General features: G+C 47.1%; 1 protein-coding gene across 1 annotated transcript in view; it reads right to left on the bottom strand.

Moving 5' to 3' along the window:
* The window catches only part of MAN2A1 (mannosidase alpha class 2A member 1), a 1346034-nt gene that overhangs the window by 527706 nt on the left and 793072 nt on the right, over positions 1 to 25256 (bottom strand). Inside the window, exon 10 of the mRNA XM_069625484.1 lies at positions 692 to 877. Coding sequence (XP_069481585.1) covers positions 692 to 877 — 186 coding nt within the window. The remainder of the gene's footprint in view (positions 1 to 691; positions 878 to 25256) is intronic.

Genomic DNA, 25256 nt, shown 5'->3' with positions numbered 1-25256 from the left:
GATAAATATTACCGAACAGAGCACTCTCATGATCAATTGCTTAGAGGAAAAACACACTCACAGCTCAGACACTGAACCTAAAAATAGCTTCCAGGTTATGCACTATAAAATTAGAAAAAGACTTACTAGCCCTGTCTAGCAATGTATACCATATGCAGTGTTGAATACCTGTTTATTGAGCGCAGGCATGCTGGGCACTGCAGTGATGCTTTGCAATTACAGAGAGGAAAAGAAGGACTAATCGCGAAACGACTTAAAAGTTACTTTTGATTTTGGGGACAGTGCCAGGGCATATTTAGCAACTGGCTGCCCGTTCATTAAGATTACAAGTTTACGTCTTCTACTTGAAATCCCTTAATGTGAATGTAAGTCTGGTGCAAACTTAAGATCGGGCCATGTCCGCATTAGGTGCCTTGCAGCTCCGCCTCCAATATCACAGGAGGAGTCCACCAATCTACATAATCTACTGAAAAGAAGGCTTGCAGCCACATGGTACAGTGATTCCTCTACTCCCCCATTTCCGTGACTTCACCCACATGAAGTCTTAGCTGTAAATGTGTCTTGAAATCATTGCACCAGCAGAGCTTCTCATTGTTGGATTAACAAATTCTGCCCCCTCTGGAAGCAGACATGTACTGTGTACAGCACTCCCTGTGGGGTGGGTCTGGAAAATGAAATCAATTAACTTTACCTGGTGCCATAATCGACAACCACCCAGTCTTTGGCAGTCCCAGTGATGGCATCATGATGCTGAAAAAGTCCCAGGTTTCTACGAGCCTCTGTCAGCAGTTTATAATGTTCAGCTGAGGGGAAAAGCTTCATCTTGTTTGATTTTTTACACTGTGCTAGTGCCAAAGAATAAAGAATTTCAGCAGCCCTAAAGACATAGAAAAAAAAAAACATTGGTTTACAGGTAAACACGGACATTTGATTAGACAGGCAGAAATCTATATATATGATATGATATGGCATTTATAACGCGCCTATACAAAAGTGTTTCAAGTTGCGACGAGGCAAGGGAGGGGAAACAGAGGGAAAACAGACAGCAAACCTACTAGGCCAGGTGACATGGAGATCGCGCAAGTGCAGGGGAGGGGCCAAGTGCAGGGGGAAGAGCGGGGCCGTCCAGTACATAGGATAACAGTAAAATAAATAAGACCATAAATAATAAATAAAAGTGCGGCCAGCTGGTGGCAAGTGCAAGCCTAAATGCAGATATTGGCGTCAAGAGCAAGTAGGGGCTGTAGGGATACAGAAACAGTCCGAGAGTGCAAGGGATGCCAGGGGGGGCAGTGCAGGTGTGCAGCTGGTGGGGAGGGGACCTGAGCTAGAGACCAGAGGGTAACCAGTGCAATTTCAGATTCAGCCAGGAGATCAACAGGGGAGAGCAAGGGAGAAAGCAGAAGCAAAGAGGAAGGTCTTGAGGTGCTTCCGGAATCGGAGATTGTTATCCTGCAGTTTCAGAGAGGCAGGGATGCTATTCCAGAGGGAGGCCCCAGCAGAAGAAAGATCTACCACCAACTTGCTGCTTGGAGAAGCGACAGACCCTGAGTGAGTTGGAGGCGGATGAGCAAAGAGCCCGAGAAGGAAGATATTTAGGAAGAGAGAGTTGAAGGTATTGAGGCCCCAGGCCCTAGAAGGCGTTGTGGGCAATGCTGAGGGTTTTGAACTTAATCCTCGCCGCCACTGGGAGCCAGTGCAGAGATTTCAATCCTGGAGAGATAGGATCCCTGGGCTTGAGGCCAAGGAAAAGTCTTGCAGTCCTGTTTTGGATGAGTTGCAGAGGGTGGAGAGTAGAGGCAGGTAGATTTAGTAAGAGGCTGTTACAGTAGTCCAGCCTAGAGAGAACCAGAGCTCTGGAGACAGTGAACTTCTGGGGGAAGGAGAGGAAAGGAATAATACCTCTGAGGAAGTGTAGCTGGTAGTGTGACTTCTTAGAGACGTCAGGGATGTGAGGAGAGATGGAAAGTGTGGAGTCAAAGGTGACCCAGAGGTTTTTAGACTCACAGGTCGGAGCAGGAAGAGGGCCAAGAGAGGCCGGCCAGAGTGACAGGAAATGAGGGAACCGGTGTGCCGATGACGAGAATCTCAGTCTTACTGGCATTAAGGCAGAGATAATTTGCGGCACACCACTCCTGGATGGGAGACAGACAGTCAGAGATAAGTGCAGGAGAAGAGGTGGCTGAGGGGAGCCTGAAAATGAGTTGAGTGTCACCCGCATAGCATTGAAAGTTGGGGTAGAGTGTGCCAATGCGGTGCGCAACAAGTGCCAGTGAGAGACGTTAGACCCTTGGGGAAGACCACAAGTAGAAATATAGGAGAGGAATACCCAAGTTGGACCTGGGAGTGTCGGTCAGAGAGGAAGGAGGTCAGCCAAGCCAGGGCCTGATTGGTGATACCCAGGTTATCACAGAGACGCTTGAGCAGGATGGCATGGTTGACCCTGTCAAAGGCAGAGGAGTGATCAAGCAGGATGAGGTCACATGGGCTGTTGGAATCAAGGTTGGAGAGCAGGCCTTCAAGGATGTGCAGGAGAGCAGCTTCCGTGCTTCTGGCAGCTCTGAAGCAAGACTGATGGTCATGGAGACAACCAACAGATTCAGAATGGAGATTAAACTGGGAGATGGCCAGCTTTTCCAGAGGTTTGCCTAGGAAAGGAGTGATGGTGATAGGACGATCGTTAGCCGGGCAAGAAGGGTCGGCAGGGGGTTTCTTAAGGAGAGGGTGCACACTGGAATGCTTTAGGGGGGAGGGGAAGACCCCAGTGGCGAAGGAGTGGTTGCAGAAATCAGCCAGTGCAGGAGCCAGGGTGTCAATGTGGTCCTTGATGGTTTTGGAGGAACAGGGGTGAACCTGTTTTGACGAGACTTTCATAGATCGGACTTGTCAATAAACTTCTTCTGAGGAGAACAGGGGAAATGCAGAGAAGGAGGGAGGAGAGGTGGCCGAAGAAGGGCAGGAAATAGAGGGAGGGGGGCGGCAGAAGAAGAGCGAGAGGACAGAATGTCCTGAGTTTTGGAGATGAAATGAGAAGCCAGGGCTGTGAAGAGGGTCTGGGAGGGGACAAGAGAGGTAGAGACTGCAGCAGGATTGGCCAGCTCCTTGCAGATTTTAAAGAGTTCGGCCAATTTGTTAGATGCCACAGAGACGCAGGCTTGGATGTGGGCACTCTTCTTGGTGCGGACGGAGAGTCGGTATTGCCTTTGGAGCAAGCGACAGGCCAGTTTGTCAGAGGATGAAATAGAAGCATACAATTTACTCTCAACCACCCTGCACTTGCGTTTAAGGGCGACAAGGTCTGAGTCATACCAAGAGTTGCATTTGGCTTTGGGCTTCAAGCGGATCCTCATGACAGGGGCAAGAACATAGTATCAGCAATAGCAGAGTGGAGCATGGAAAGATGGAAAGGGCTGTGTCAGGGTGTAAGTCAGCCATGTTGGGGGGGGGGGGAGAAAGTGTAGGCGAAAGCCTCAATTGACACACACTTCATGGATCGGATAACCAAGAAGGTGGGTGGCAGTGCTGGAGTTGGCTTGGCCTGAGGGGTTGAGATGCGAGGAAAGGAGAAAGTTATCACTCCAGGAGAGGCGAGTGGTGAGCGGGATCGAAAGTGGAAGGTCTGAAGAGATCAGAACATCCAGAGGGTGCCCTGCAGAGTGAGACGGACCAGAGGGGAGAATCGAGAGTGAGAGTCGCAGAGGTCACAAGAGAGTCCGGTAGGAGGACAGGAAGCATCCAGATGGATGTTGGAGTCTCCAAGAAGGAGGTGTTGAGTGGCCGAGACCAGGAAAGAAGAAGAGAGGGAATGGCTAGGAGAGAGAGAAAGCCGTCAGACGAGGCATTCGAAAGAGGAGTAGGCCTGCGTAGGAATGACAGAGGCAGGAATCCACTCAGGGAAGATCAGAGCTGCACCCCCTCCGCAACGGTTGGATCTGGGCACTGAGAGGATTGTGTAGCCATCAGGGAGGAGTGTCAAAGCATGTGACAGAGCTAGCCGTGAACGATGTCTCAGTGAGACCGAGGACATCACAGCAGATAGAGGAGTGTTTGACAGCTGAGCGAGAGTTTAAAGTGGCAATATGGAGAAGGTTGCCGTCCTTGAAAGTCTTCCGGGGAGGGGTACAAATCAGAGGTACGTCCCTGCAGAGGTGTTGGAGCAGATCGAGGGGGGCAGAAGAGGAAGGAGGAAAGGGCAAGGTAGCCAAGAAAGAGACAGCAGGGGTAGGCGAGGAAGCCGTGAAGGAGAGAGGGGACAACAGGAGAAGAAAGGAAATTGATGAGGTGCGGGAAGCATCTATCAAAGAGGAGAAGTTTGGCTTGAGGGCCTTGGATCAAGACGGTACCATTCAAGTAAACATTAATGATTACCTTAGAGGAGTGGAAGGAGGCCAAGAGGGCCTCCCACCGGGTGCCACCATTAATGAGAGAGGAAGTGAAGGGACAGAGCACAGAGACCTTATGTAGAGTCCATAAGTCTGGCGAGGGAACGACAAAGAGGATGTCGGTGAACGTTTGCCTGGAGGAGGCACTGGTATAGGTGTCAGCAATAGGGAGGCCTGGGTTGGAGTCCAGGATGTCCTTTTTAAACTTCTTCCTACCAGATTTAGTGAAGAGAGAAGGATAGTCGATAGAGAAGCAGTTGGAAAAGATAGGAGAGACACAGAGAGCACCATAGAGTAGGTAGGGTGAGGAGGGGGAGTGGGTAGGGGAGAACAGTAGGGAAAGACACAGGGCAGGGAGCAAGCAGATGACAGATGCGACAAGTTGACAATTGGACAAGATAACAGGCACTTAGAGGTAGAAAGGTTTGCTAAATGAGAGCTTTGCTAGGAGGCAAGCCACAGAACGGCAATAGTCCCACTATGCAGGACTCTCAAATCTAGCTGTGTTTAGTCTTGCACACAAATTGTATTAGTTAGCTGTGTGTAGTTTTGAACACAAATTGCACTGTTAGGTCACAGTGCTTAGTCTTTTACACAAATTGCATTGTTGGATGTTGGCCTCTCTCCCAATATTCATGACTCTCAAATCTAGCTGTGCTTAGTCTTGCACACAAATTGCACTACTAGTTAGCTGTGTTTAGTCTTGTGCACAAATTGCATTGTTAGTTAGCTGCATTTATTCTGCTGATCATACGCTGATACCAGCTACAGTAGGTAACCTAGGCCCATCACTACAGGACTCAATTCTAGACCCGCACAAACAAGCAATTCTCGCAGCCTCCGGTACGGATAGCTCGCACCACTGGCATGGACATAGGCCGCAGGCACGGCCAAACATCCATGCATGATAGAACCCACCTATGGCTAAGCATATCTGGCCTAGTTTCACACATAGCCGTCCAGACAAACACCCGACGTACCACAACATCTCTGCCACCAGCATACAGCGACCACCACCCGGCATAGCTGGCCTCACATAGACTCTCTGAACAGCAATCTATCTCAACCTCAAGAGCACCCACCCACGTGTCTGACCTCTACTGGACTGCTCAGTTGAGCCTTGCTAGCCACCCAAGTGTTAGAATGGCAAACTTGCACACACGCATCTGAGCTAACCCCCTAGAATCTCTAACCACATCGACTTCGGTCACCAAGGCCTTCAACCAAGGAAATAGCGCATTGAGGCCACATAAGTGGGGAAAGAGCGCTATATAAATAACAAAATACAATACAATACTTTCACAATGCAATTTTAAATACTTTGACAATGCAATTTTAGAAACGGTAGGAAAACACACCCAAGTTTGGAAGTTTGCTATATGGACAGGTTTGCAGGGTAGGGTGAGGTTCTATAACTAAACTGTGTGGCTGGCAACTGGCTTCCCCTGCTGACACCTGCAGACACAATATGGAGCCACCTCTGGGCAAGTCACCCTTTGCCTTGGGACCCTTAGCCGCAGGGGCTGCCAGGCAGAGGGCTGCCCTAGGGAAGTCAGTGATGACCGACAAGCCACCAATCAGGGGAGGAGGGCAGGCGGAAAGAGATTAACAGGTAAAGGATGCTGGGGAGGTGAGGGAGAAGGCAGATAGCAACGGCGCAGGGAGCGCAGCAAATTTAAAAAACAAAAGCAAATGCCAATTCACACAACGATGCCCAGGAGGGTCTGAAAATGTGCTTCCTCACCTGCACGACGCTGATTGTTCCAAGAACAAATTACAAGACAATAAACTGAAATCCTGGGTTTGTTAAACAGATTTCGGTTTGGTAAACATATTTATACTTTGCAAACTCATATTTGCGAAGTATTATAAAAAACAATTATTCAGCAGTGTAGCTACCTTTGCCCTTTTCACTTTGCTCTCCATTCCATCATTCTGAAATAGTGTCAGTTGTTGGCCAAAACACTTTCTGAGCAAAGTCATGAGTAAATAAATGACTTACCTTCAAGTGGTACACCGTAGTTTTCTTATCCTGCGTGCTATACTCACTTTATGTTAATATACAGTCAATCTGAATATACATCAATGCCTAGCCCTTGCCTTTTACACCTAATGGCAAAGTTGTAATGCTTCAAATGGCTTAAGTCTCAAGCAGAATAGTCCAAAACAAATTCAGAGATTCCAGAGGACACACATCCGCTTTGAAGCATATGTCAAGCAAACAATGCTTGCAGAACATGGAGTTCATCTCTACAGACAAAGAAGTGAGACACTGCAAAATGGTAAATTACTTTTGCTCTCAGAGGAAACAATGTGCAACATATTCAATATGCAATAGAGGCCAGAATTCGGATAGGATTGAATCATCAAGCAAGCATAGGTGGAAGCAGAATGTAACCAACTGGTTCGTCAAACCATTACTTACCTAGTTCCCCCCCCCCCCAAGAAAATGAAACCACTTTATTTTTCAAGCCTCTCTGAAGCCTTTTTAATTTTACTTTCTTTTTTTATTTTTTTATTTTTTTATTTGTACCCAGTTTTTGAGGAAGGCTTAAGTGACTTACCTGTAACTATTGTTCTCCAGCATGGGTCTGACATGGATTCACATGCTCATGAATATTCTTTGTCGTCAGGCTGGGAATCCTTGGTAAAAGAAAAAACAGTTTCACTTTCACTTTAAAACTTTTATTTCTCCTCTAAACCAAACACTGTACTCTGGGTCATACTGACCTCATCCAATGCCAGTCCTCTCCCTAAGCTCCACCCCTGGTGACCATCTTCAGATTTGGTAAGCACGTGAAGTGGCCGTATGAACCAAGAAGAGCCACAGAGGGGGAGGGGGGGAGGGTTCGCATGTGAATCCATGCCAGACCAATGCTGGAGAACAATAGTTACAGGTAAGTAACTTAACTTTCTCCAGCATGGGGTCTAGCATGGATTCAGATGCTTCTGAATAACGATTACACAGCAGTACACAAACAACCACTGGAGATGGCAAGACTCAACAGAAGCAATACCACTCACCACTGGAACAGACTCACCTCAAGCAAACAGATTGCACAGCACTGTTTGGACGACTTGGGACTCCTACCTGGAATCCCCATCGACGAAGTAGAACCTTGTGAAGGTATGCGTGGACCTCCACGTAGCTGCCCCGCAGACGTCGAGCAGGGGCACACCAGAGAGAAGTGCCGTCATTGCTGCAATTGCTCTGGTGGAATGGTCTCTCGGGCCGGCCTGGCAGCTACCTGCTCGCCAGTCGATGACAGTGCACGATGCAGGCTTAGAGCGACCTGGAGAAGGAAGCCTTCAACAAGGCTTTTCCTTAATTTACAGGTCTGAAGTTTACGAGCAACTGAGAAGTCTTCTGAAAACTCTTAGTACATGCCACGTGGACCTTCAAGGAACAAGCAAGGTACAACAAATGCAAAGCCCTCTCTCCGACAGCGACAGATGCGGGAAGAAGACGGGCAACACTTGTTGAGGTGGAATTCCGAAGGCACCTTTGGCATGAAGGTTGGGTGTGTACGCAGTACCATCCTTGAGGCGTGCAAAGACAAGTAAGGCCGCTTGCAGGACAGGCCATGAATCTCCCTAACCCTCCTGGCTGAGGTGACAGCCACGAGCAAAGCTGTCTTCCATGAGAGAAACCTGAGTGGGACCTGATGCATAAGCTCAAAATGTGCTCCCTTGAGCTTAGTCAGCACCACAACAAGCTCCCAAGCCGGGCGAGGAGCCTTCACTGGAGGGAAAGTCCTGAAAAGTCCCTTGAGGAAATACTTGCCGAGTCTATGAGACCACAGCGAAGGTGTGACTGGAGACCTAGTTTACCTCGATATGGCGGCGAGATGCACCTTGATAGAAGCATGAGTCCTGCACCACACAGAGAAGCTTTTCCATTTATGTCCGTAGCACTTGAACGTCGACGAGTACCTGGTCAAGATGTCCTTACATTTGTCGGTTAGAGCATAAACCCCAAACTCTAGTGGTGCAGGAGACATGCCCTCAGGTTCAGAGACTCTGGATCGTGGGGCAGAATCGCCTCCCTGCCCCCCCCACCCATCTCTGGCGAGAAGGTCCGGGGAACTTGGTAGCCTGATGGATGTGGCCTAATGATAGACGCAGCAGGTCTGAATACAAGATTTGTATCCTGCAGCGCTGTCTGAGTGTGTTTATCACACGTAGTAGGAGAGGAAATGGAGGAAAAGCATACAGGGACCATCCCTCCCACAGGAACGCGTCCCCCATGCTCTTCGGCAGAGGGAACCTGCTGGCGAACTTCTGGCACTTGGAGTTTGCCGCCATCACGATGAGAACGATCTGGGACCGTCACCGTTTGTCGAATAGCAGGTCCGCTAGGTCCAGGCTAAGTTCCCACTCATGGCAAGAACGTAGTTCCCTGCTGAGCGAGTCTGCAATGGTGTTCTTGACTCCCACCAGGTGAAACGGAATGAGGAACATGCCTTGACGAATGGCCCACCGTCCAAGTCCTGGGCCTCTTTGGAGGGCCTTGAACTGGTAATGCTGACCTTGAACTATGAACCATAGGAACTTACTGTGTTCCTTATGAATGGGTATGTGGAAGTAGGCATCCTCTAGATCCAATGACGTCAGAAGATCCCTTTGCTTCAGCTGGCAGAGCACGTGTTGCAACGTGACAATCCAGAACTTTTGAAACTGCAAGTACTTGCTGAGGTGACGAAGATCTAGGTCTCCACCCCCACACCCACTGAATAGTTTCAAACCAGAAAGTATCTTGAGTACACTCCGGAACCCCGGAGACGGTGGGGGGCGGATTCTATTTACCACTTTTATAACATGGTGTGCACCTCCTGCAGAAGCTGTGGTCCATGTTCTTGTCGCTGAATTGACGGAATATGTGGACACCTGCATTGAAATTCCAAGGTGTGTCCCTGTCCGAGAACTTCCAGCAACCATTTGTCCATGGTGATCTTTTCCCAAGTGCCGACAAATGTTGCCAGCCGGCCTCCCACTGGGGTGCCTCGGTGGGGGCCCAACATCACGGCCGGTCAGGCCTGCTTGGGGGTCAGGGCTTTACGCTGCAGGCGGCGCCTCCGCTGCCTTGAGAGAGAACCCTGTATGCTTTCTAAGAGAAGGAGCGTGGAGGCTGTCGGTAGAGTGCATTATATCCCTTGGAGGAGCTTCCTGGTTTTCCTCTGGAAGAGCGAAAGGACGACACTCGTCGCTGTTGCAAGTTTCCCAAGGAGCATGCTGTCTCTGTGTTGGTCTTTATTGCTTGCAAAGACTCAGACAGCCTTTCCAAAGAGGTTTCCCGGTCAAATGACTTATCCAGTACCTTCGTCTGCACGGAAGTTTTTTGCCTTCAGCGAACCTTGAAGATGCAGGGACACACCGATCACCATCTTGCGGAAACCCCTGGCCGCGATGTCCACAGCCACTGTGATGGCGTGACCCGAGGCCACTCCCCCTCCCTCCTGAAAGAGATCCAGTGCCTCGACCTTCTTGTCTTCGGGCAGGAATTTCAGAATAGGGCCCAACTTGAACCATAGTTCCCAGTCTCATCGGAACAAAATGGTTAGAGCTTTAGCTGCCTTGATGGAAGAGGCCGCCGTGTAAATTATTATCTTGCCCATTGCATCCAGCTTCTTCCATTCCTGATCCGGAGGTAACATGGCTGCCAATGACGGGTTCACTAGAGCTCTTCCTGACTCCTGGCGAGACCACTGAGTCGGGCGAGCGCTGAGAATTTAAGCACCTGGGGGCTGAATCCAGGACCCTGTATTTCTCCAGTCTGCCTCGCTTGGTCGTGGATGTACTCTGTTTTTAATCAGCGCCAGGCCCTCCTCCCAGATGTCGTCCAGGAAGGGAACAGACATGATTGTCTTTCTTCTTGACTTGCGCCATTAGTATCGGAAGCCTTCCTTCTTGGTCTCTTCAGGGTTTAACAAACAACTCTGAGGCCCTTGATATGACGGAATGGAAGGATCCAACTTCATTGGGTGGGGAGGCCCTATGGGACTCATCCGCGTGCAGCATCAGCAGAGATAAAGTCATCGTCACCTGTGTCCATTTGTGGGTGCACAGTTCAGGGAGGGGTCTTTTTGTGATGAGGTGGTGAAGGAGTTTGATGATGGCTCGGACCAGAACCCCCTTTGGTCTTCTTTCACAGAGGCAAACTTGTCCTTGAGGGCTCCTGTATGTCCTGTGACGGTGTAGGTTCTGGCGGTATCCTCTGCTGGATTTCGGTGACCAGTGTGTGCAGGGTCATTAAAATGTCCAGCGACGGGTCCCTATGTCTCGGGGTGACCGGAGCCACCAGAGTTGGGTCTGGGCTGACGTGCCTCCTCTTTCAAGCAGGTGACCCTTCATGATCTGTGTAGCAATCGTCCTGCAGATCATGGTCCTCGTCCGTACTCTAGTAGATCTGGTCTGGTCTGTCTGGGACAGCACCCTGATCCATGTACCGGGGAGGCTCCACCGGCGGGACCATCTCCCTCTCCTCCTCAGGAAGCTCCTGGATACTGTGGCCATTGGGTCCATCCCTGACCCCCAGAGTGGCCACCGCCTTCGTCGCTGCCTCTGCAGCTGCATCTTGCCTTGGGGGTATGGACACCCAAGGAGTGGCTGCCACCTTCTTTGCTGTTCCGCTCTCCTTCAGCGCAATCACAGTGATCGTGGTTGACTTCGATGACGATGAGCTTGTCGCGCTTTCGTCGACTGTGTATTCTCTTGGCCTGGCCTGCTGGGATGTCTTTGCCAGCTTCGACAAGTTTTCCCCGTACTTGTCCTTGGTCGGCTTATCCGGGTACACAGAGTTTTGCTGTGTTTGGGGACTTCCTCTCTGAAGATCCTTTTCGATGTTCAACTCACCATAGAGGCGGTAGGTGATGGCGATAGCCTTTTGCCTCAAAGTATCTCGACCTCCTCTCAGAGGGAGTTTGCGCCTCAGACCTGCACGTCCTAGATGAGGCATGAGACTGCCCCGCGGCTGAGTCAGTGGACTTGCTCGACTTGAGCCATGCCGCTAATCTGTTGTAGCAGTCTTTTTTGGTTTTCTTTGAAAAACCAAAGCATACTTTGCATCCCTGCTCATCGTAGTCCGGATGCAGGTAATATAAGCATTTATGATGCCAATCTTCAACAAAGACGTTTCATAATCCGCACTCGCGCAGAATCTGAAGAGGCTTTGACTTTTTCTTCTCCTCACTCATGGTTGAAAAGGCACAAAGTAGGACCAAGGCCGGGTCTTCTCTAAACTCCGCTGCCAGCCTTTGTCCTTCGTCGAACATATCTGAGCAAAAATCTGTCAAATTTAAAACTATTTTTCATACGATCCCCAAAAACACAAAAATAGCTCAGAGAGCACCTCAAGGACTCCCAACACTGAAGCGTGCAGTAAATATCTGTAGCTGGCCTCCAGGGGTGGAGCTTAGGGAGAGGACTGTCATTGGATGGGGACAGTATGACCCAGAGTACAATGATGGGTTAGAGGAGAAATACAGTTTTAAAATGAAAGTGAAACTTCTTTCTTTTACCTAAGATTCGCAGCCTGACGACAGGGAATATTCATGAGCATGTGAATCCATGCCAGACTCCATGCTTGGGAAGATGTTATTACTTCCAACAGCAGTGATTGCAGCAGTCTCTTATCAGAGTGCTTTCAGTAATGTGATAAGGAGCAGGGATAATAGTAGGAACATTGATTGGTGGAAGCACATGCATAAACCATAAGCGATGTACAGTATGATCAGGTAATCTTAGTTGAAGTATGCAGTACAACAAAGAGGAGGCAACCAATAGGGTAGCTTTATGTGTTGGGTAGGGGTTAGTGTCCCCTTCAAGAAGTAGAGAAGGTGAGTTTAAGGGCCGATTTCAAAGCTGTGGTAGTGTTAATAGTTTGCATCTCAGATGGGATGTCCAGTGGAAAGAAACCAGGAGGGCAAAAGAGCAGAAAGCGGGAGGCAGCAAAGGGGGTTCAGGGACTGATAAGTTACATAATCCACTGGAGCAAATGGTTTGAGTAGGAAAGTAGCTGCCAACTCCTAATTGCAATTTTCACAACATTTTGCAGGATCGCCAAATCGCTATAAGCTGTAGGGTCTGCCTAAGATCTTTACCGCCGTTTCTCTACTGTATAAAGAGAGGTCTTCCTGGACACTATTCTTTACTGCTATCACTGACTGAGCCTGCTGACCAGGATTTCTTCACTGCTGCACTTCATTATTTATGTCCTGGTGGTCTTTCACAGTCACTGGATTTCTCAGGGATGCTGTTGTGAGGTGTCTGGCCTCTCCAGCTTCAAGTCTTTTGGAGCCGTCCCAGAACCGGACATCCTAATGCCCATATAGCCAGACCCAAACATGACACCAAATTCAGCCACTGCTCCCGAGACGCCTGGACCTCCACCAACGTGACCAACGACACAAGTAAATGTACCCAGTACCCCAGAGTTGGTCATTTGGAAAATCTGAGTGAGCGGTACGTGTGTCCTTACCTCTGTGTCCCCCTAAGGGACTGAATTAGCACAAAGTTCACTCTCTTAACTCATAGCTGGCAATGTTTGCCAGAGTTCTATCCTAGGGTTCCCCCCTTCATGGAAGCACCTACTATGGTGGGATTGAGCATTTGAGGGATAGTGACCATGCATTTCTTACTTCACTTTTGTTTCAAATTTCTGCTTTTAAACTACATTTCTTACCAACCTGTTGGCTTTGTCTAAGCTTATGAGTGCAACTATTGAGATGTCTAGTGACTTTATTGAACACTAAACATATAATTATAAAGCAGGTTCTATGCTATTTAATTAATTCACTGGTCTTCTCACTTTGCTTGCTACCGTTTATTTGCCTTGTAAAGTGTGGATAACTGAACTTAAACACAAACCCCTGATCTCATGAAGGTTCAAGTTACTGTAATTCTTGTTCTCCAGCATGGGTCTTGCATAGAGTCAAATGCTCATGAATATTTCCCGTTGTCTGGCTCGGAATCCTGGGTAAAAAGAAAGCAGTTTAGCTTTAAACTGCTCATCTTCTCTATAGCCTATCAGTGTCCTTTGGATCATACTGCCCCCTGCCAATGACACTCGTTCTCCTTAGCTCCACCCCTGCTGGTCATCTTCAGATTTGGCAGTGCACGTAAATTGGCAGTATGAACCAAGAAGAGCCAGAGAGTGGAAGTTGGGAGGGTTTGCATGTGAATCCATGAAAGACCCATGCTGGAGAACAGGAGTTAAAGGTAAATAACGTGCAGAGTCTCCAGCATGGGGTCTTGCATGGATTCACATGCTTATGAATACGATTACACAGCAGTACAACATATTCACAAACATGGGAGGTGGCAAGGCTCACAGAAGAAATATACTTAACCCTGGAACGGACTCACCTCAAACAAACAGGTTGCGAGGCACTGCTTGGATGACCCTGTGCTCCTCCCTGGAATCCTGGTCAACACAGTAGAATTTCAGCAAGGTGTGGATGGACCTCCACGTAGCAACCCTGCAGCTGTCGAGCGGAGGAACACCAGAGAGAAACGCTGTCGTCACTGCAATGGCTCTAGTGGAGTGGGCTATTGGCTGGCCTGGAAGCAGTCTGTTGGCCAGTCGATGGCAATGTATAATACAGCCCGAGAGTCACAGCTGAGATGTGTTCTGAAAGCCTTGTGTGCGTGCTGCATAGAACTTCAGGGCACGAGCAACGTCTAGCGAATGCAGCACCCTTTCAGCAGGCAAAAGATTGGTTTGCGAAAAACAACTGGTGGAACCAAAGGCTCATTGAGAAGTCAGACGGAACCTTTGGCATGAAGGTAGGATGAGTTTGCAGGACCACTTTAGTGGCGTGGAAGGACAAATACGGCTGGTTATAGGAGAGGGCTTGTATCTCCCCGACCCGCCTGGTCGAGGTGATGGCAACCGGGAAGGCAGTCTTCCACAACAGAAACTTTAAAGGGGCATGATGCATTGGTTCAAACGGAGGCCCCATGAGCATAGACAGGACCACATTCAGTTCAAAAGCCGGGGTGGGAAAGTCCTGAAAAGAGCCCTGAAGGACTCCTTAAGGAGCCTGTGTGACCACAGGGAGAGTGTCCCAGGAGCCCGTGTGTACGGGGATATGGCGGCCAGGTGGACCTTGATAGATGGAAGGGCAAGACTAGACTTGGCTAGCGAGAGCACTTACGCAAGGAGCTGCAGAGCACTGACGCATAGCAGTGCAAACCTCTGCACCCGGCACCACATTCTGAAATGCTTCCCCTTATGGCTGTAGCAAGTCAACTTAGAGATGGCCAGGGTCCTGGCCAGGAACTTCTTGCATTCCAAGGACAGAGAATACTGTGCAAATTCTAAGGCTGCAGGAGCCAGGCCGTGAGGTACAGTGATGATGGGTCGTGGTGCAGGATCGATCCTCCTCCTCTGGAGAGGAGGTTGGAAAGTGGAGGCATTTAGATGGCCAGAACCACCGACAGATGGATAGAGTCTGAGTGCAAGATCTGCTTCGGCCATGCTGGAGCAATGAGATCATCCTACAGTGGCAACGTCCGAGTGTGTTTATCACAGGTAGCAGAAGCAGAATTGTTGGGAAGGCGCAAAGGAAGAGCCCATCCCAGGGGAACGAGAAGGCATCCCCCAGACTCTTCGGCTGATTATATCTGCTGGCAAACGTCTGACACAGAGTTGGCAGCTGCCGCAAAGAGGCTGATTGGAGGAAGACCACACTTGCTGAAGAGGCGCTCCCATTCGTGGCAGGAATCCGCAATTGTTCTTGACGCCTGTTAGGTGAAATGGGACGAGAAACATGTAACAGAAGAGCTGAAGCTAGATTGTTCAACTATAACCAAGAAGAGTATCAACATTCTTACCAGACACTATAAAAATGCTCCCAGAAAGTGATCCTCCACAAAAAACCTTATTGGGCAAATAAGGTACAGATGCGATCCAACTTGTCTAAAACCCTATATTCTCAGACTAAATCTAAGACTAATCTTAAATCACTCATGATGGTCCGTCCTCCATTGTTTGAGCTTTGTGATAATTGTAATTCTTTTTTCATCTCCAACATCAACACAGTACACAAGAATCTTGGAGCTGAGGACAACCTACTAAGAGCCTTGCCCACCTATGGCCGCGTAGGAGTGAAACAACATCAGTTTTTCATTACACTCGGTGTCAATCTGGAAAAATGAATACCCTTCATTTGAATGATAGACGTAACTTGATGGCCGTGGGCCAACCGTCTTATGCAGCAAATTATAGAAATATAAACTGCTATGCTTGACCGACGAGCGGCCATTTTAAATGTAGCAAGAATCGCCATTTTGCTTGTTAACCATTGCTCATTGCTTTCTGTCTAAAAACTGCTTTGCAGCTTGCAATTCTTGCGGATTCTGCTTACTCTGCTCAACTGTTAACATTGTTGTCTGAACATGAAAGGACAAGGTCGCGGGACAGAAGAGTTTGCTGAAACTCCTCATGAGTAGCCCAGAGAGGAATGCCCACGCTCCCTCTCTGTAGCCTTGGGAGGAAGCTGCAGGGCATTTAACCACTTCACAGCTGCCAGCCAGTCTCGTACGATGGTAGAATATGTTAGAATAATACAGTTAAAGGCTTGAATTATGCTTCTCTTACGGCCCCCCTTCGCAAAACCCTTTAGAACGTGTCGGCTCCCAGGACACGAAAAGTACCTCATAGATAGCAAAGCTTGGAATGTGGCTCTTCCCCCGTGTACAGATTGCTTCCAAGAACAGAACCACCGTGTTCTAAAAGATGCCTCTGCACTTTCTAAATTGCACATTGTTACTAGAATAGACATCGAAAGCATTATAATCGTCATACTCGTCGGATATGCACCATCGTCATCCCGAGTTCAAAGGAACTTAATACAGAGGGGTGTTGAACATGACTTTGCTGATTGTATTATATGCATTTTGTATATATGTAACTGATGTCCGTAATTCGCTCTCTTGCGTCCCTCGCAGGAAACTCACGTCGCAGGGCGGGAGATCAGAATTGGCCAATTGATACTATATTTTGCTTGCAATAAACCCTAGCATTGGGAATTTGGAACCTCGTGTCTGGCGCATCTTTTCGTGTATGGCCATTGCCTTGTTTCCATAGCACGAGGGACCCCTAGGGGCCCCTTTCATCGGTTACCCCTGAATCCATCAATAATATGGCTAATGGTCGGACAACTGCGCTGAACCTCTGATGGCTTTATAATGTCATTGCCCAAAGCACCCAGAGTTACAGGCTGTTGCGGTTTCTTTGGACATGCAGAAAGGGTTTGAGACTGTCGTGGCCATTCCTGTTTCAGGTGCTGTCCAATTACGGGCTCGGGCCAGGGTTGATCTCCTTTGCAGCTGGGAGGGGGAACCAGGCAGGGGTGCGTGTTGTCTTCTCTGTTTGCGTTAATTATTGAATCACTAGCGGATAAAATACGTGCTGAACATAGGCGGGCCGGCATACCCATGTGGGGGAAGGCATCATATTGCTGTATGCAGATGATACTTCGCTATACATCAGAGATCCCGATGTTAACCTGACAAGAGGGATTGACACGGTGGTGAGGTTTGTCATGCACTCAGCTTAGACTTAAACACCAATAAATCAGATATTCCCTCTGATGGTACAACGGACCCCACTCTCATGATGGGGTTAGAGTGGGCAGCACAATCTATAAGATCTTTGGGTATCGTGATAGCAGGGACGTCTGAGCTTACTAAGGATTGAACTACGGGGTGTACCTGAGAGACATGACAGCTAAACTCCAAAGATAGAGTAGTATTCCTATGTTGCTGGCAGGGAGGTTGTCCTTGATTAAAATGGTGATTGTCCTCAAATTGCTATTGATGTTCTACAACATACCACTGTGGCCCGGCCTTGCGCTGTTCCGCGACCTCACAGCGGCGTGCACTTCTTTCATTTGGGTGGGAGGCGCTGCCCGGCTCAGGTGGTCCCACCTGACTAGACCTTACGAGGAGGGTGGTTTTAATTCCCCAGACTTTGAACTGTACTACATAGCTGCCCAGGCACACTACGTCACTTACTGGTCATCAGATGGCACTATTCTTGCTCATGTTCGACTGGAGATGGTGCGTGTCAGCCCTGTCCATTTGGCATCACTGTTGGCGGATGGGAAATACCAAGCTGTACACCCACTAGACCATGTTGAGGCTACCTGGAGGGCATGGATGAGGCTGAATACTAAGCTTGAGTTGAAATCCATATACGATAGGCGTTTCGCCTTATGGGGACTACCAACGCTGCCTCGTACCATGGACAGGGATATTGGAAAGGCCTGAAGTGCAGCGGACATCCACACTGTTGGTGATGTATATATAGAAGGTCATTTTGTGAGTTGGAAGGACTTCAAAACAGTTGTGGGCCGCTACAAGCATGGTCTTATTTACATATGTGCGCTATAGTCAGGGCCCGCTGGCCTACGTTTCCAGATGGACCTGGATAAATGCATGTTTGTCATAGACTACAAATGCCCAGTGGTAAAAATAAATATTTTAAAAAACATTTCTATGTTGTATAAACTGGAGCAGTCTATTGATGCACCCCCAGTCAGAACCACTAGCTCTAAGTGAAGCACTGATTTTTAGACTGAGTTTACTGACAGGCAGTGGAGGTCAATTTGTGCTTTTTCGAAAGGGGTGTCCTTGAATTCCAAATACAGGATTATACACTTCAAGATTTTGAACAGAATGTATTATCACGTTGAAGATAAACCTATTTCAAACCATCGCCTGAGACGTGCCCCAGATGCAAAGATGAAAATGCTAGCCACGTTACATAGGTTATGGTATTGCTCTAAAATTACTGACTATTGGCATGCTGTTATCACTGTACTGTCTGACATGTTGAGGTTAAAGTCGACTTTAATGGCCCAGGAATGCATACTGGGCTACACAGGGAAGTTGGAGGTAGTTAGGCACAGATACTTAAAGTTGGGGTTGCAACGGGCCAAGAGAGCTATTTTGATGAGGTGGACTTAAACAGCCTCCAACAAGCAAGATGTGGCTGAGAGATGTCACCTGGGCCAACGACATGGAGGAACTATATATCACTTTATTGCCAAGTATCAGTCACCCTAGAGACATATGGACTGCCTTCCGAAATCTTGCCAAAGAGAGTTCCTCATCATAAACGTGTCTGTGTTGTCCCCTTCTGTAGTAATGTAGGTGTGCATCACTGTGCACTGTATACTTCTACTATAATTCTGTTATGTTCCACTGTCCCACGGTTGTTTGTGTTTCATCAATACCAAGTGTCAACAAACAGTTTAAAAAAAAAAAAAGGTTACTGGGCATTAAGGTGAAACATTCTGATCAGATCTGAAACAGTCCTTTTTTGAAGAAGGGGAATCCCTACTGGGGGAGTGGCATATGCCTTCAGAGCAACACAACAACACAACATTCAACAGATAAGGGGGAATGAGGATTTGCTGCTCTTAGATGAGGAGGTTAACAATGACTGTTATTTCATCAAACCATTAATGACTGGCAATGCTTGGATAGTGCAGTAGAACTTCAGACAGTGTGGATCTCCATGGTATTCCCCAGTTGTAATAGTACATATTAAATACCCCCAATTATAGAGGCTAAGGAAGAGGCAGCGATATTGGTTCTGAAATCAGAAAACAGTCCAGATACTTTACAAATCGATCTAGAATTATTATAATTGTTCTTTTATAAAACCACTTAATACCGGAGACCAGTTTCTAAGCGCAAGCCAGGGATTCAAACCGGTGTTGCTATATGTTGTCATGCTTCCAAAACAAACGCATTGCCACCGAGCTATTCCCCCGGTTTTCATATAAAAGGTTTGTGAAGGAACTGGATCCAAAACTACTAAAGGGAATTGAAAAAAACGGAAAAATATTCCCCTTCACCCACCCTATGTTAAGCTACAGTTTTGTTCCTTAAGGAAGGAACCCAATTGCATGCGACTCAGTTCAGCCAATATGCTGAACACTGTTCTAAAGATCATGGCAACATGATTGGCCTCTAGACTTCAACAAGTTCTCCGCAACCTTACTTACAAAGACTAGTCAGGATTTATAAAGGTCACAAAAAATGTTTTTTTAAGGATTTATAAAGATGTGTCAACTGACAATGTCAGTGTCTCAAATATTTTGCATCGAAGGAAAAGACTGATTGGGTACCCGAAAAGGCCTTTGACAAGGTACAATGGCATATGGAGGTGTGTCCTTTTTGCTGTTCTGGACAGGGTATGTCTTGCAGAGTCATTACGTTTATGGATTAAAACACTGTATAAAGCATCTTCAGTGGTAGTATGTATCAAAGGCCAACTTCGATCCCTTCTTGCCATTATACTTAGTAATCAGACAAGGGCATCCCATATACGCCGAACATTGCATGCATTCATTATATAACCTTTTGCCACAATGATGAAAAAATCTAGACTATAAAAAGGTATCGATATGGGGTAAAAAGTACTACATTTCAATATATGCAGAAAGTGAGCGGGGGGTACTGGGTAGGTTGTAGAGTGTGGGTAGCACAGTTCAGAACTTTGTTTAGAGGAAGGAGTAGAGAGGGAGGCAGAGGGTTAGGCTTGAGCAATAGTCCAGTTTGCTGAGTACAAGAGCAGAGATTAGAGTTTTTGTATAATTGTTAGTAAGAAAAAGAAATTTTCCAAATGTCGAGTGGCAGTAATGAATTGTTGCATTTTCAATTCCCCCGATAGAAGACCCCATGATTCCAAGCCTTGGGTGAGGGAGCAAGAAGGTTAGATGGGAAAAGATATGAGACAGGAGGGGTATGTATGGCATTGGAAACTGGTAGAAAGAGGAGTTCCATTTTTAAAAATGTCAGCATTCGGCAGCAGAGAGCCATCCACTGATGAAATGCAGTGAGACGGTTTGTTATCTGTTAAGAGATGGCAGGGTAAAAGGAGACAAATATTTGAAAGCTGTCAGCAACAAAAAAAGGTGATGGTGAAAGCAAAAGGATGAGTTAAGTTTTTCTAGGTTAGAGGTATAGAGGGTGAAGACCATAGGTCCAAGGACTGATCCGTGGGGGGACACAGACAGGGAGAGAGGGTGGGATCACAGTTCCAACAGATTTTAAAGGATCAACCGTCCAGATACCAAGTGATCCAGGCGAGAACAGATTTGTGAAACCAAAGGTCCAGTAGAGTAAGGAGGAGAGGGGAGTGGTCAAAAGTGTCAAAAGTGTCAGAAAGGTCCAAAAGGATGAGTATAGGAGAGAGTTTGGAGTGGTGAGCATTAGAGAGAAAGTTGGAGACATGTATGAGTGCAATTTAGGGAGGAGTGTTTACTACAGATGCCAGATTAAAGTGGATCTCCAAGGCAATTATCCTGAAGCTACTCAGTGATCCGGTTGAAGATCATTCGGTCAAGGACCTTTGAATAATGGGGAGAGAGGAACTGGGCAATAGTTTGCTGTGGCATTTGGGCCAGCAGAGGGTTTCTTCAAGAGGGGTAAAACCGTTGCAGATTTTAAGGTGGCATGGGAAGAGGTTAAAGAGCTTCAACAGATCTGAGCAAGTGATTGAGCCTTTGACCATTGGGTAAGCAGACGGGTCAATTTGAGTGCAAGATGGGGTGGCACAGAAGGATGGGTGGCAAGTCAATAAGAGGGGAATGGGAGCCTAGCGTGGTAGAGGGGAGAGGTGTGGACAGAAGGAGGGTTGGAGAAGGAAAGAGTGGAGGGATGCGAGTATGCCACACATTGTTAGAGATTTTAGAGGAAATGTAGTAAACAAAGTCATTAGCAGAAAGGGAAGAGGTGGTGGATATTGGGTTGGAAAATGTGATCAAAGATTGGAGGGTAGACGAAGGTTTGCAGATGTTATTGCGGACCGGAGAGATTAGGTTTGTGAAATCGGAGGATTTGGATGAGTCCAGAGGTTAGGGCAGCAAGGAAATATTTGTAGGATAGGTGTAGGGAAAGTGTCAGTAATTTTCATCAGTGGCGTAGATCACAGTGCATGTTTATTTTGAGGGTCTGAATTTCAAAGGCGATACAAGGCTGAAGATGGGTAGTGGAAGGTGTGAATGTGTGAGCAAGATGGTGTTGTCAAATAGAATCATCAGTGCATAGTGAAAGTCAGAGAAAGCATGGCCAATAGACGAGGCGTGAAAAATGGAAAGAAGGAGGTCCTCACATGAATTTAAGGGGCAAGAGAGACCTGTCTGAATTTCATCTTAGTCCTTAAAGAGGGGAGAAGGAGGGTAGAAGGTGGAGGGTCAAAGATGTTTGCGTGAACAATTGAGTAAATAGAGGGAGTGGGGTCATGGAGAAGTCAGAGGAGGAGAGTGAATTAGAGAGAGACAAGGTTAAGAGCGTTCCCACCTGAGTGGACAGTAGGCTGGTCGTTGAGGGAGCAGAGGGAATGGCCAGAAATGAGGTATTTTAGTTCAAGGTAGGTGGCTGTAGAGATTTTGGGAAGGTTAAATCCCCCAGAATGACAATGGGAATGCTAGTAGAAAATGACTCTAGAAGAACGGACAGATCAGGGAAGAAGGAGTTGAGAGACCCATTTTCATTTATGTCTCACCCAGAACAGTTCATTCACATCTTCCTAGATATCATTATACAGATAGCCAGAAGGCTAAACGATTAATCTTACAAAATCATAGCTAATGGTTCCAAACTTCGAGAGCAACTGGAAGGTCCAGTCCTTTCCTTGTACAAACCTGAAAGACTTAATATATGGACATGTGGGTTACCAACAATCAATCAAACCTAAATCACGCTATTATACCAGTATTCAAGTACTACTTAATCTTCAACACGCAGAACGCAACACAATAAAAATGAATAAGCGGAGTATGCTACCATAGCGCTTTCAAATTCTCTGAGTATGTCAATGGTCTGCTCGCAGGTGAATATAGAGACATGCATTAGCAGGTTCATCTAGCAACATCAAAAAGCCAGATCAAATATAACACTAGTTAAGGTGCGTAACATTATGGGAGGAATGGGATGCCGGGAATGGACATATTTAGGTCCAAATAGAAGTGATTAAATTATTGGTGAATCGGATAAACTAGATTACAAGGAGATGGAAGAAAAGTAAATTTAACCCAATTGCTATATCTTGTGTGGCAATGTATTGCTAAAAGTTACAAAAGCATCCTACTGTGAGGTTTTACCTTGAAAACTTGGCATATCATGTTCACTCAACTGCCTCCCCTGCTCATGGTTAAAACATTTTGAAAAGGACTGAAATTCTTGAAACCTTTGGCGAGGCTTGAAAAAAGGGCAACTATTTATGTGTTGATCAGGTACTGGTACCATTTGACAGTTTATTCAAACATGGCATTTTATGCAGAGCTGACTGATTTATTTTGAGTTGAAGGAAAGAGCTATCTTATCCTAAAGCATGAACTGACTTTCTGGGATGACTTATCTCCGGATTTTGAACAGTCTACTTGTTCATTATCTAAGGTAACAAATGCAGCTCAGCTGCATTGGCTTATACATGGGCAAGAGATATGGTTCATATGATTCCATTATTACTTTGTAATTTCTTCAAGTTGTCTTGGAGTTTGACCTTCAAATGGATAATCTGGATGGTCTATATTCAGGTTATTTTTTTCTTTCAGCTGATCTAGATGGGGTGCTTGAAATTTGTGACATGGCATGTTAAAGGGTTGGATTGCCCTAAGAAAGAGAAGAATATAATGGTTAGGCTACGATGTGAGAAAGCTGATGTTATATTTATCCAAGAAACATCTGCAGAACATTCGGATAATTTTTATGGTGCCTCTAAGTCCATGGAGGTTATGTCAAATTGTTATTCAGGAAGTTTGAGAGGAGTAGGTTTACTAATTTGGAAAAGATTGGGTATGGTGGTAGAGAATATACTTATGGATACTGATGGCCAGTTTATTTTAGCGGATGTTAAAAATACAAAGGGAGAGTATTTAAGTTGGGTTCGGTGTACAGTCCATGCTCTAATGGCATCAGTTTTTTTCAGGGAACTGACGGATTCTCTGAAAAATATGAAAGGTGACTGCATTATCCTTGGATGTGATTTTAACTGTGTTCTGGATGCCCCTTTAGGCTATCAGCATGTAGATTTACGGGCGTTAGGCTGAGTTGTGCCTTTCGTGATTTTATTGATACCTTTGCCTTGGTGGATAGTTGGAGGTTGTTAAATCCTGGTGAAAAGGGATTCTCCTTTTACTCTTTGGTCCATAACTCTTAAAGACTGGATTACTTATTGATTTCAGATAGATTGGTCAATGATGAAGTAACTGAAGTGGAAATTGGGGAGCGGACCCTTTCTGATCATTCATTGGTAAAGTTGAACATGAATCGGAGTATACTCAGACGTACCAATATTAAATGGAGGCTTAAAACATTCATATTGCAAGAGGAGAAAATATGTGAGGCTGTTAATACCTCCATTATTAATTTTTTTTGAGGATAGTATGGATTCTGCAGACTGTTTTGTAGTGTTGGATGCTTTTAAAGCAACTATACAAGGAGAATTGATTAACTGGACGGCCAGAGCAAGGAGGGAGGGTGAGATGATAGTTAAAGGTCTGGAATTAGGACTTAAGGAATTGCAGCAGAAATATGCTTTATCTGGTAAAGGCACAGATAGGTTGAAGATGGAGTGTACAAAGGATAGATTGAGAAAAACCATTGATGAGCAGGCGGAAAAGGGTTATATTTTATGAGGTAGAAGTTTTGGGAGGAGGGTGACGGGGAGGACGCCTATTGGCTAGAAAACGGAAGAGTTTGTCGGAGCGATCAGAAGATACAGAAGATTGAGGATGCAGTAGGAGGGTTGAAGGTCAAAAGCGATGATATCTGAATGCTACAGATCTTTCTATGTTTCTCTTTATTCGGATGCGTTGCAGGTTGAGGAACACAAACTCGTTGAGTTTTTTGACAAGATTTGGTAGCACGTGAAGGGGCAGTATGACCAAGTGAAGAGCCGCAGAGGGGTAGGCGGGAGGGTTTGCATGTGAATCCATGCCAGACCCATGCTGGAGAACAACAGTTACAGGTAAGTAACTTGTTCCTTCTCCAGCATGTGGTCTTGCATGGATTCACATGCTCATGAATATAAGAATAAATAGCAGTGCACAAATGCACAACCACGGGGGGTGGCAAAAGGCTCAACATTAAGCAATACAACAACTCAACATTAAGCATCTCTTACCTCCTCACCAGGCTCACCTTAAGCGAACAGGTTGCGCAGCACTGCTTGGCCGACCCTGGACTCCTCCCTGGAATCCCGATCGACGCAGTAGAATCTTGTGAAGGTGTGCGTCGACCTCCACATAGCAGCCCTGCAGATGTCCAGCAGGGGCACACCAGATAAGAACGCCGTAGTAGCAGCGATCGCTCTGGTCGAATGGGCTCTCAGACGGCCTGGCAGCGGTCGGTTAGCCAACCGGTGACAGTGCATGATGCAGCCGGAGAGCCATCTGGAAATAGAAGACTTCGAGAGAGCCTTCCCTTGATTCACAGGTCCAAAGTTCACAAACAGCTGTGATGTCCTCCGGAAACTCTTCGTGCAGTCCACGTCGAACTTCAGCGCTCTAGCCACATCCAGCGAGTGCAAAGTTCTCTCGGCCGGCGACGAAGGAGACGGGAAGAAAACAGGTAACACCAAGGGCTCGTTAAGATGAAAGTCCGACGGCACCTTGGGCATAAAGGAGGGGTGCGTCCTAAGCACCACCCTCGAGGCATGGAAAGTCAAGTACGGTGCTTTGCAGGATAGGGCCTGGATCTCTCCCACTCGTCGTGTGGAGGTAATGGCCACCAGGAATGCAGTCTTCCACGACACAAACTTCATCGGTGCGGAGTGCATCGGCTCGAATGGAGGCCCCATGAGCCTGGTCAGCACCACGTTAAGTTCCCACGCCGGGGCCTTCACCGGCGGGAACG

Source organism: Ambystoma mexicanum, chromosome 6p (assembly GCF_040938575.1).
Source record: "Ambystoma mexicanum isolate Mex_15411 chromosome 6p, UKY_AmexF1_1, whole genome shotgun sequence".
Classification (NCBI taxonomy): Eukaryota; Metazoa; Chordata; class Amphibia; order Caudata; family Ambystomatidae; genus Ambystoma; species Ambystoma mexicanum.
This window is presented reverse-complemented; position numbering and strand designations above follow the sequence as displayed.